Raw genomic sequence first — 13,180 nt, forward strand, 5'->3', positions numbered from 1 at the left:
TTGCTGCCACGATAGCTATTCAATTCCAGAGTCAATGTGCCAACCCTAGGGCGGCTGATCGCAGAGGCTGCCTAGCATCAACCAGCCAGGTCATTTTGTCTACTTGGTTGTCTTGTGTTTCCTCCATAGTGGATGTTTTCTGGTAGATGTGAACACTCAGTGTAAAGATATTCACACTTCATACCTCATCCCATAGGTTCAATCACGTGCTTTCCTCCAGAACTCCTCCTCCTTGATCTACCAAGCTCCCACACTACCAACCCAACCATTTGTCATTCTCCATGGGTTCAATGTCTATTCCTATCTTGGACCATCTCTCTTACAAGTAGTGAATGACCAGGTAATCTAACTGAAGCTCTTTCCAATGGATTTCCTCTCGCAAATGTCTTCTAGGGCCACCTCTGAGTTGGACTTAATCCAAATTTTAACAATTCTGTTCTGCAAAAGACACTGCTAAGTGAATAAAACGGAAAGCCACAGTCTGGGGAAAATACCTGCAAATCATGTTTCTGACAAGGGCTTGTATCACAAAATGCATAAAGAATTTTTGAAACTCAACAGAAAGAAAATAAACAACCCAATAAAAAATGGGAAAAGTTTTGAATAGACAATTCACCAAAGAAGATATTCAGATGGCAAATATGTATGAAAAGATGCTCCCTATCATTTGTCATTGGGGAAATACAAATTAATCACAAGGAGATAACACTACACACCCATGACAATGGCCTCAGAATGGTTTGTGAGGATGTAGAGAAACTAAAATGCTATACATTGCTGGTGGGAACACAAAATGGTACAGCCATTTCACAAAACAGTTTGGCAGTTTCAACATATACCTACCATATGACCCAACAATCTCACTCCTAGATATTTATCCCGCCCCCACACATACCAAATGAAGACTTAAGTTCAAACAAAAACCTGTACATGTGCTTATAGTGTCTTTATTAATAATCATCTCAAATTGGAAACAACCCAAATGTCCTTCAACTAGTGAATGGATGAAAAAACTCTCATCATCCATATACTATTATATTATTTATTGATAAAAAGTGATTCACTGTAAAAGCAAGAACATGCAGGAATCTCAGATGCATTATATATGTGAAAAAAATTCAGATTCTAAAGGCTACATACCACATGATTACATTTACATGACATTCTGGAAAAGGCAAAAGTATAGAAAGAAAACAAATCAAAGGTTGCCAGGGGCTGAGAGTAGAAGGCAGAGTTAGTACAAAGGGGCAGCATGAAGGAATTTGGGGGGTTCACAGAATGGTCCTGCATCTTGATTTTGGTGGTGGTTACGTAACTGTACGCATTTGTCAAAACTCATAGAACTGTATACCAGAAACAATACATGTACGTAATTTATTTTGAAAACTTAGAGATTTCCAATTAAAAAACAGTTGTTATTTGATGGCAGTAACCAACTATTTGATCTTACCTGACAATCAACATCTTTAAATGTGTAGCCATATACTATAGACCATCTGTTCTAAAATAGCTTTTTAAGATGTCACTTTTTAAAATTGATATGTCTAGAAATGTAAAGGAAAGAAAATAGTCTTGACTTCAAAGAGCCCATGTGTTCAATCGTTTCTTTCCCTTCATACCTGGAAATGCAAATTTAAGTGACAGATCCAGAGAAAAATCTCTTTCGTTTGTGAAACTGTCAAACCCTCCAGCACCAAGCCCACCTAGTATCCAGCTGGGGGCCGAGAAGTTCTCCCCTTCATGTAGGCCTCCCTGGTTTTCTGAGCTCCCTCTTCTATGGGACTATGCGTTTGTTTGGGGGGTCTCTCACACAGAGACACTGTGCTCCTCACAAGCACTGCCGTGCAGGACTCCTCCCCAGTTCTGGGGAGTGGGTCTTCCCACTGGCTAGAGGGCAGATATGGTTGCTTCTCAGTAAGCCCTTAGGGGAAGGGGTCTGACTTCATTTTCTTTAGAACTTGTGGCATTTTGAGTTTTTGTTCTCCTCTTGGTCTTGGTCGTCAACAAGAGAACTGCTGCTGCATGTCCTATTCCATTAGGAAAGCCTCACAGAGAAACAGGACCACAGGAACAGTCCCCATCGACATCCTGTCACACTCAGGTTTTGGCCAATACAGTGTTAGCACTGGGCAAAGAGTCGGGGAAGGACAGTGCGTGAGGAAATCCAGGGTGCTGCAGAGCAATTCTTGGCATGGCTGACAATAAGGTCCCTAGAGTGAGTGGGTGATCTCTGAGGAGAAGGTCATACAGTTTGCTTTACGCTGGCACAAGAGACTCAAAGCGTGTTTTCGAATACATGGAATAGGCGTTGAGAGAGGAGAAACTGAAGGTTATAATGAGCAGGCTTATTTGAGGAATGGGAGGCAAGAATAAAAGGATAGCTCATTATGGACTCAGAATCCCAGAACTTGAAAGTGAAGCAATCCTGTAATTATTTTAGGTCACTACAGAGGAGTAGAGCTGGAGGTTGCTTGAATTAAGGGAGCCAAACTAGGAGATTCCGGTATCGACTGGCTCGTCACGTCGTTTGTTCATTTATTCATTCAACAAATAATTCTTGATGAGCAGTGTATGCCCCATACTAGGCCTTGGAGCTATGGCAATGAACACATATTTTCTGGTAAATGCAGGATGTTGGGGGGAGGGACTTAATAAACAAGTAAGAAAGGCACTATAGAATAGCAACTTTGGAGTTGAGACTGGATTTTGAATGGCAGATCCAGACACTTAATAACAATGTGACTGATAAGTTACTTAACCCATTGTGCCTCAGTTTCCTGTCAAATAAAAATACTAATAATGCCTACTGAGTAGGGTCGTTGTAATTAAAGTGGTAATTAGTGTGAAGTTTTAGAATCGTGCCTTAAATACAGCAAGTACCGAATAATTATTAGGTACAAACACAGAGACATATAGTTTACTGTCAGGTAGTAGAGTGTTATAAAGAAAAATAATTCGGAGAAGGGAATCACGCGCGATGATGGGACTATGTTAGATCAGGAGTTGCGGGAAGGTGTCTCTGGGGAGTGATTTATGAACCGGGACCTGAGCGGTGTGAGAGGACAAGCGTAGGAAAGGGGTGGAGAAAACGATGCTGAAGGCAGCTGTGGGCCGATTCCGACCCCCACTGTGTTCCGCCCGTGGACACCATCGGAAGACAGACCGTTGGTGGGGCTCTGATCACAAACCTCAAGCTCCCTGTTAAGGGTATGTGAGGTGTCTTCTGGCAAATTGAACGTTGCAGAGAGAGGGAAATTGGAGCTTAATGGCATGTTGCCTTTGTATCTATATAAAATGCTACTCTTCAAGTTAGAAAATGTTTAGACCTCCACAGTCCCTCATCTTCTTTGAAAAATGGAAAAGCAATCCAATATCTAGAATTGTGCACAATGACTGTGCATATTGTCCATCCTGTCACGGTCTAGAGTAACACGAATACACATCGACACTAAGTGGCCTATGTAAAGACTATAAATCAATAGCCTCAAGTGAGCTAAGGTTTTGCTTCCAAAGGAGAGGCAGGCAGGTCTGGGTTTGCTGCCAAGGTGTTACAAACAAGCTTCGGGTTGTCAGGGTTTTTTGAATTTTGTAATTCCACGTGAAGGCGTTGCGAACCTGTAATAATTTGCTCCCATGGGTCATTTGTAGGATCAGCATTGTGGGGCGCAACCCTTAGAGGACAAAATAAAAACACAACCGAACAGTCTGTAGAATTCTGCCTTCGCTGCTGTTTTTTGAAACACTTCGTATTTGTTTCACAGAAACCCAAGATATTGCACTGGAGCTATTGTTAAGAATACCCTCTCTCCTTAGGACGGTGCAGCGCCAAGAATCAGGCGGCAGGAGCCTGGGGTGGCCGAGGGTCTACACGGGTCTGTGGAGTGCGTGGTACAAACTTATCGCACGAAGTCCCTGGTGACCAGAACGACCTTGTGCAAAGAAGAAAACTTGCCCGTTTTTCCGTCTATTCAGCAAATGTTGTTTCTCCGGTAAACATGGCTCGGAACCAGAGTGGGAGTGCAGTTTCAGTGTTCGTGTCTCTATGCGTTCCCAAAGTGACTGGGTATTCAAAGCCCTTCCGAGCCCATAGAAATACTGACTGTATTCTCAGCAACATCTGACATCAGCGAGGTACGGAGGGATACAATTAATAACCCGCCCAAGGTTCCCTTTCAATCCAGTGTTTATTCAACGCTTCGTGCCAGAAGCTTCGAAAGCATGTGCCCTGCAACCTGTATCCCTAAGTTCTCTGGGTCTGAACGAGCTGTACGCGGTTCGCCCGGGTCCAGGCTTCGGGGGGGTCCCAGGTCTGGCAGCCCCGCGCTGCGGGCCGGTCAGCCAGCCGCGCGGGGCTCCGACCACGAGGGGGCGCTGCGGCCCCCGCTCTCCCGGGAGCGGCCGAGCCAGCCCGGTGGGTGTTTCTCTCTCCCTCTCGCGCTCTCTCCTCCCGGCCTCACATCCGGGTCTGGAGCGCGGCCGCCGCTGTCAGTATTGCTGCGGGAGCGTCGGGGGCCGGGCCGGGGCGCAGTAAATGGCGGCGGAGGGAGGCGGAGCGGCGGCCGCGCTCAGCCCAGAGCCCCCGAAACTTTAGGCTCGAAGCCCCACAACTTTCCGGGAAGTGCTGCCGCTCCGGTGGCGTGAACGGAAGGGGAAGCTGAGGCGGAACGTCCAGGGGGGAAGCGGCGGGGAGCCGGGAAGACTCGAACCCGCGGCGGGGGCGGTGGCCGCGTCCACCCGCGCCTCGCGCCGCCGCGGCCCCCGCCTCCTTCCCCGCGCCCTCCCCGCGGCCGCCGAGCCTGGGACTGCGCGGGGCCTCGCCGGCGGCGGCGCGCCGAGCCCGGCCCGGCCCCCTCCCCGCGACCTCCGGGCCCTGTTGCTCCGAAGCTCCCCGCGCGCGTGAGGCCGGGGCCGGGGCTCGCGGCCGCTCCGGGGGGCGAGAAGAAAGCCGGGCCGCGTGCAGCCCCCGCTGTCCCGTGGGGCCGGGCCGCGGGTGTTGCATGCGGGGCGAGGCGGCCGTGAGCCGGAGGCGAAGATGGAAGGCTTAACGCTGAGCGACGCGGAGCAGAAATACTACTCGGATCTCTTCTCCTACTGCGACATCGAGAGCACCAAGAAGGTGGCGGCCAACGGGCGGGTTCTGGAGCTGTTCCGGGCCGCGCAGCTGCCCCACGACGTGGTCCTGCAGGTAACGCCGCCGCCCCGGCCTCCCGCTGCGTCCGGGGCTCTGCCGCCGCCCGAGGTCTTTTCCCGGTCGCTCGGGCCTCCAGCCGCCCGCCTCCGGCCGGACGGTGGGAGTGGGCGCCGCTCCCCGAAGCGCCGGCGGTGGGCAGGGTTGCCCCGGCGCCACCGCGCGCGGCGGGGCCCGCAGGTGCCCGGGCGGCCGGTGCTGGCGCCGCGGCCGAGGGGGAGGGGGTCGCTCTTCGGGGACAAAAGTCGTGCATCGATACGGTGGGGGCGGAGGTCTGCTGCTTGTCGCTGCAGAGACCGCGTCCTGGGTCTCTCCGCTCCCCCTCGGAATCTGTTTTTCAACAGTGGAAGAGCAACTTCGGAATCTCGGATTGTTAACATGGCTTCGGTCGCTCGTCCTGTTAGATACATAGCGCTTCGGGTCCTGCAGGGTAGTCAAGTTGTCAGTGGAGGCAAAATGTTTTTTTTAATTCTTGAATTAACCCAGAGACGCGATTAATTGGGTTCGGTAGGTTTAGGTGATGAAGACGTAGTTTTTTGTTTTTTTTTTGTAAAGAAGCTACATTCTTAGGGAGATTAAAAAATTTGAACTTCTAGCTAGTAATTCGCAATATCTGAAAAGAACTTGTAATTGACTCTAGAACGTGTGGCCGATGCACACTGTACAGTTTTGATAACATTTAGTGAAACGCGGATGGGAGATAAGTATTGGGCAGCTGGAAATCAGATGTGCACGTTTGCCTCAATCTGTAGCACTAGAGGAGCAAGCTCAGTAAGTTTTAAACTTGATCACATCTGGTTTTAAACTAGAAGGTTTCCTAGAATTTCTTTATCTAACGTTATGTTATGGGCATTAATGTTATTCTGTTTAATGATGCATAGTCTGTCTTAAGTGCGTACCCAAACAGGTTTTAAGCTTTCCTCTTGATGATGATCGAACCTGGTTGTGCAAACCTCCACAACTTAAAGCCAGATGCATGATGATGACGAGCCGGACTGCAGAGAGCACTGCATCAGGAGTTTTGAGGCCCGGGTCTCTGACCCCAGTCTGTGGTTAACTAGCACTGACTTTGGGCCAGCCACTTTCACTCTTCAAGCCTGTGTGCTCTTCTATGGAATGAGAGTCAAGTTCTCTCTAACAAAAAATCTGTGAAGTGTAAAAATGTCCACACAGGCCTCTGTTTTAGAACTTACCTGTGCAGTAACTACGACCAAGTTCAGTGAGTTCCGTCTTTTTGCATAATCTTGTATGTTTTATATTGCGTTTTCACAATCTCGAGCGGGGAGTTGGATGTCTTACATACCTACAACTCGGAGTCTCAAATTCATGCTGCTGAACAGTGATGTTTTTAGTCGTTGCCGTCCACATTCAGTCTTGTTACATATTCTTTGTTTTTACAACCCTTTAAAAATGTAAAAACCATTCTTAGTTCAGGGGCATACAAAACAGGGCCTGTAGTTTTCTGACCCTGCTAAAGAAACGTGGTGGCCCTGTGGGGTACTGTACTCGCCTCACATGACTTTGGTCTGGTCAGAACACGCTCTTTTTATAGAAATAACAAAATACACCTTCAAGTCATTTAGGACATGTTCTATTTTGGTTTATGTCTTTCAGGTGGAGAAAATAAACTGACTTTCATTTTTTAATGATGCACGAAGACTTTAGGACTTTAAATGTATTATTTAGGATGGACAAATTAGCATTAATTAACCTTTTTTTGAAATATGTTTAATCCTTTCCAAGTTATTTTCATGTTTTGCTTACTTTTATTAACATTCAAAAATAAATTTCTATTGCCTTTTTGTATAAAGAGAGAGCTTAAATAACATAAATGTTCAGGATTCAGTTACAAGTTGAAAGCTGTGGGAACTCCCTGAAGCAGAACTCTTACGTAATATATACTAAATAGCATTTTGGGTATCTTGAAGACAGTTTACTTCAAAATTGGCCTATAAAATGTGAGACAGAAGGGGAATGGGGCCTTAATTTGCTTTAAAGGAGTTTGCGATTGTCTGAAAACACAGCCTTCCGATGCTTCGTAAGTGGGAAACATTTAGGGAAACTCACATGTAATGCTGAATTATCTATCTAGCACTGGGCTAAGTATTGCAGGGCATCAGAAGGAGTAAGAGGTTCTCAGGGACCTTGTAAACTACAGGAATACCTGTGTGTGCCAAAGCAGAATGTGAATGCTATAGGAGAACTGCAAAGGCGGAGCATGATCGGAAAAGAATTCTTACCTTAATTCAGATGGTCTTTAACTTAGTGTGGAGGGAGGGCAGTGGGATGACGAGAACTTTCAGGCAGAGAAAAACAAGACCAAAGGTGGAAAGTGTGGGAGCCTTTTCAAGAACTAGCAGATAGTCAAGTTTTGCCGAAGGTCGAGTATGTTTTCGCTATAATAGAACATAGAGTTAGAAAGAGACCATATTAGGGAAGACTCTGAAGAACAGGTGGAAGATTGCATATTTCAGTAGGGAACTGGAGACTCATTGATAGTTTTTGACTTGAAGGAGGAAGAGAGTAGAGGCTGGGGAAGGAGGCTCATGTAATGGTCTGGAATGGGTGCTAGCTAATGGGCATCCAAAACAGGGTGACCGGCAGTAGAATTGAAAAGGAGGGGCTGGATGAACAGGTCTTTGTTATTTGTGGGATAATGTTTAATTGAGGCTAGATTATCAAGGCTGGGTGGAGAGCTCTGAACTAATTGTGAAGGTAACAGAGAGTTGTAGATATGAGAGAAATGACTCATAAAAGCAGTGCTTTAGAAAGCCTTTAGGAGATCAATAGAGCAGGAGTTAAGAGGGAAGAAACGAGACGAATTTGGGGATTCTCTAAGTGCATATATGAAATGGTGAGGAACTGAGCCATGAGTTCAGGGGCGGGGGGGAATGGAGAGGGTGATTATTTTGTCCTCCACAGGGCATTTGGCACTGTCTGAAGACAATTTTGGTTGTCATAACTGGGGAAACGAAGCTGTTCTGGCTCTGGTGGATAAAGGCGAGAGATGCTGTGAAACATCCTGCAACGCACAGGACAACCGCCACAGCAAAGAATTATCTGGCCCAAAATATCAATGGTGCTGAGATTGAGAAATCCTAACCTGGAATCTATGGTGGCAGCGAGACGGAAAATGTGGCAGCACGTGAGAAAATGAGGCTAGAGATAGAGATTATGAAGGTAGACTTGATGGACCTCCGTTACCTGGTGGTATTTAGGTGAGAGAAGAATAGGGCGAGGATCATTCTCTCTGGGACCCCACTTACAATTAGAAAAGGGGCTGGGAAAGGGCCTTGTATTTAAAGAGATAATGATAAGTTTGATTTCAGGCATTTTGGGACAGCAATGCAAATCTCCACGAGATAGTTGGAAACAGATGGAGATTAGTCCACCCTGAGTACTTGTTCTTACAGTGAAGATCAGGTGTTTGGGGTCTCTTCCTCTGCCTTCCTCACCCAAGTGTCTTGGGGGCGGGACTGACAGCTTCTCATATAGTGGGCATGCTTATACACATCGGAGCTTTGATTGATGTGGTAGTACTCAGCATTTGTTAATAAAAGTCGGGAGAAGGCTTAGTCGTCGCAGGGAATGAGTATAGAGAACAAAGGATGCTCAGAACGGAAGGCAGAAGGAATTGGCTGGCATTTATTGAGTGCCTGTTGTGTTCCTTTCACTGGGCAAATCATTTTCATGCAAGAATTTGATACTTGCAACAACTCTGTGAAATGGATATTATTATTATGAACTAGGAAGTTGATAGGCAGAGAAATTAACTTGTTAGTGATGAGTCCCTTACCGTTTTTCCTTGTCACCTCTCTCAGCTCTTTTTTCTTTTTTCTTTTTATTGTTCTTTTGTTTTATTTCTTTTTTTCTTCCTTCTCCGTCAGCTCTTTCTTAGATTCACAGTTCATGTGATTGTTTTGCCTATACTTATGAAGAGTAGATATTTTAAATTACTTGGTTTAGAGTTATATATGAATTTTCTCCCTCACATAGTAAATCGTTTTATGTATGATGATGTCTTGCAACACAGCCACTTAAGAGAAATAGGTAGATTCTTGTAGTTGGTATCATGGGCACATAAACACATAATTTTACGTTACTACAACTGTCAAACATTTTAAGTTATGTTCATTGCATTTGTTTTGGAATAGCATACTAAAACCTGTTTTGAGTTTGAGGGTTTGTTTTTGGAGACAGTATGTCAATAGACAAAGTGAATAGCTAAAGCTTTATAGAATTGTGCTCCACACCAGAAAATAGGAGTAGGGAGAGAAAATTCTGGTTCATAGGATTAAATTGTGAAGAATTTTGCTGTCTGTTGAGTAAGGAAATATTCAGTGGTTTAAAAATAATTTTTTCCAGAAGTAATTTATTTTATTTTTTAAGATTAGGGAACGTATGCTATTTACCACACTAATAAGTATTTTTTCTTAGCTTTTACTTAACACCTCTATTTTGGGAAATGTTTTAAAACTTCATACAGACTTTGAATGCATAATAGCTTGATAAAGGTTCTAGTACTGTTCGTTTATTAAAGATTATAATGAGGCTAGAAAAAATCTTTTAGATTATTTGAGTTGATATTCTGTCTCCTGATATCTTTGAAGAACACATTAATGATGGAGGAGTGACAACAGTGAAATATAAACCATTGTGTCTTTCTCAAAATTTGTTCAATTATAAGAAGTATTCATTAGTAATAGCATTAAAATAGGGAAGCAGAGTCTCATTTATGCATTGAAAGTTAAAACTTAATACAAATAAATGTCAGGTTTGTTATTCTGGAGTGATTTTTTTTCATTTGTATTTTCTGAGTCACTAAAATAATTCTAAGAAACTGAAAGTGCTCTTGCCTTAATTAGACATTTTCCTATACACAGTTGAAAAACATACCGTTTGTGAAAGAAGTCACACTTAATGACTTTCTGTAGTGTCATACCATATTTTCCTGAAAATAAGACCTAGATGGCTAGTCAGCTCTAATACGTCTTTTGGAGCAAAAATTAATGTAAGACCTGGTATTATATTATGTTATATTTATATTATATAAGACCCGGTCTTATATTAATTATAGCTCCAAAAGACACATTAGAGCTGATTGTACGGCTAGGTCTTATTTTTGGTGAAACATGGTAAGAAGTCTGGCTCAGAAATATTTAAGTTCATTCCACATATCACATTTCATTAGGATTTGATGAATTATAGGACTTAGACTTTTTAAAAAAATTCTACATCTCTTCATTTTGTTTCAAGAATTAACTACATGTTGAATTTCAGTCTATCTTGCTAAATGATGAATCCAGAATTTATTAGATTGTGTATCTCCTCCTAACCTCTTGGGTTGTGGATTCCTTTGAGAGTCTGGCAAACATACTGGACATCTGCTTAGAAGACATAGTTACACACAATTTTGTGTATAATTTGAGGTCGCCGGCCTTCCCCCAACCTCATCGAGCTCATCCCACTGACCTCTATGTTAAGAAAGTTTTAAGGAAGAGCAGGAAAACCTGTGAAATGCTGAATAAACATATGTCTATCTTTAAGTAAGTTTTGTATATTTTCAATAAATACTTCTTCATGGTTACTATTTATACTTGGGGTGTGTATGCAGTGGTGAAAAATCAGAAATTTTCCTTGCCTTCCTGGATTATAACTTGTGCTAATGTAAAAAAGGAAAAAAACTGTGTGCAGTTACTAGAGAATCATGGGAGACTTATGGGGGGACCTACTTAGGTGTAAGGGCAGGCCTGTTTGAGGCGACATGGGCAGAGGGTAAGGGAGAGAGAATGAGATGTTTCACAGAGGGAACAGCAGCGAAGGGACTAACGCTGTGAAGAGATTAATGTGTTGGAGAAAATAAAAGGCTGGGGCCTTCTGAGCAACGGGGGAATGACAAGGACCACGCATTGCAGGGCCTTGTACACAATGATAAGGAGTTTGGACTTTAAAGTACTACAAGTTTTTGTTCAGCATCATCTGAATTATATTTTTTAAAGATTGTCTTGCCATATAGAGAAGAGAATACCGGGGCAAGCAGAAACAGATTGGCCGGTGGATATGTAGTAGTTCAGGTAGGAGACAATGGCTTACGTTAGTGAGGTGGCAGTGGTAATGGAAAGCAGTGGACATATTTGAGATATTTTTAGGTGGTAGGAATAGGACATGGTAATGGATTGGATGTGGAACATCACGGAGAGGGAGGAACTCAGGGATGTTGCTGGAAGTTGCCATTATTGGGTGGCTGGGAGAGGAATGGGTTTTTTAAGTTTTTTTGTTTTTGTTTAGGTAGAGGGGAAATGGTGAATTCAGGAATTTCCTTTTGTCAGTCTTACATTCTCAGAAGCCTGTGAGATTGTCAAGTAGACCTCTATCAGAGGATCCATGAGTCTTGAGGAACTCAGAGATATTTGGCTTGGAGATGTCAATTATGAAGATTGTCAGTGTGTTAGTGATATTTCAAGTCATGAAAATAGATAAAATCTCTGAGGTAAAGACTATGGAGAGTAAGGAAGGGTTGGCTAGAAACAGAACCCTGAGGAATGCTGCACATTTCTAAATTGTATAAGTTGGAATACTCTGGGAAGGAGGCTAAGGAAAGACAGCCAGAGTGGTTATAGGGAGATTGGAACGTATATTGGATCATGATACGGATGCTTAGTAATGCAACTATTTCTAGAAAAGGCTAGTTAGCTGTATTGAGTTTGGCTGAGAGGTTGAAAAGATGTGGACAGAAATATGGCCATTGGATTTGGCAACCTAGAGGTCATCAGTAAATTTGATGAGCCAGTTTCATGGACTGGTAAAGATGGAAGCCAGATGTAAGTGACTTGAGGGATACGTGAACTAAAAAGAGGGTATATAGCTGGCTTTTTAAAGAAGTTTGCCTGTGAAAGGAAACAGATATGGGTTAGAAGCTAGAGGTGTACGAGGATATAAAGAAGTCTTTGTTTTTTGAGTATAAGAAATACTGCCGCATGATTTTGGGAAGGATTAAAAAGGGAGGGAAGACAGAAGAGGAGACAAGTCCTCCAGAAAACAAGGTCAGGATCCTCACTGTACAGAGGAGCAATTCATTGATAGAAAATGGGGCCATCCTTAATTTTAAAAGGAGGGAAAAAGGAAGAACATAAATAAAGAGGCAAGTAGGTATTAGATTTGGTGGGGTTGTTCTAGCCTAATGGCTTCTAGTTTTTCTACAAACTGAGGCAAGATTAACAGTTTAGTAGTGAGTAACAATCTGAATATGAAAAAGTAAGAAAAAAAATCTATTCACAGTGGCATCAAAAGGAATAAAGTATTTAGGAACAAATTTAACAAAAGGCGCACCAAAATGTTTATGCTACAAAACATTGCTTAGAGAAATTAAAGATTTAAATAAATGGAGAAGCAGTCTGTTTCAAAGATTGGAAGACTGAATACTCTTAAATGGCAGTTCTCCCCCAATTGATCTATAGATTCAACAAAATCCCTATCAAAATCCCAGTCGACTTTTTTGTAGAGATTGTCAAGCTGATCCTGAAATTTATAAGGAAATGCAAAGGACCTAGAATAGCAAAAAAAAAAAAAAAAAAAAAGGAAAAATAGGAGACTTATCCTACCTAATTTTAAATTTTAACCCATAATCTAATCAGGAACATGTCATTGGCATATGGATAACCATGTAGATCAATGGGATAGAACCGAGAATCCAGAAATGAACTCTTACATTTGTGATCACTTAAGTTTTGAAAAAAGTGCCAAGACAGGTCAGTGGGGAAAGAATAATCTTTTCAACAAAAGGTACTGAGACAATTAGATACCTGAATATTTAAGAAAATGGACTTAGACATACTGTATATATTTCACACCATACATAAAAATTATCTGAAAGTGTATCACAAACTTAATTATCAAATCTAAAACTATAAAAATTTTAGATGATAACATAAGGAAAATCTTTGTGACCAATGTTAGGCAGAATTCTTAGATATAACACCAAAAGCATGAATC

At 43.1% G+C, this 13,180-nt stretch overlaps 1 protein-coding gene across 7 annotated transcripts in view; it reads left to right on the forward strand.

Moving 5' to 3' along the window:
- The first annotated feature begins 4,783 nt into the window (after nt 1-4,783).
- The window catches only part of REPS1 (RALBP1 associated Eps domain containing 1), a 79,778-nt gene continuing 71,381 nt past the window's right edge, over nt 4,784-13,180 (forward strand). For 5 of the 7 annotated variants that reach the window (XM_081045327.1, XM_081045326.1, XM_081045330.1 and 2 more), the window contains exon 1: nt 4,905-5,185. In XM_081045327.1, the coding sequence (XP_080901453.1) occupies nt 5,033-5,185 (153 nt within the window). In that variant the 5' untranslated portion in view covers nt 4,905-5,032. Of the gene's footprint in view, nt 5,186-13,180 lie in introns of all 7 variants that reach the window. The other 2 variants (XM_081045329.1, XM_081045325.1) reach the window with 2 other exon arrangements.

The sequence above is a fragment of the Rhinolophus hipposideros genome (genome assembly GCF_964194185.1).
Source record: "Rhinolophus hipposideros genome assembly, chromosome: 3".
NCBI lineage: Eukaryota > Metazoa > Chordata > Mammalia > Chiroptera > Rhinolophidae > Rhinolophus > Rhinolophus hipposideros.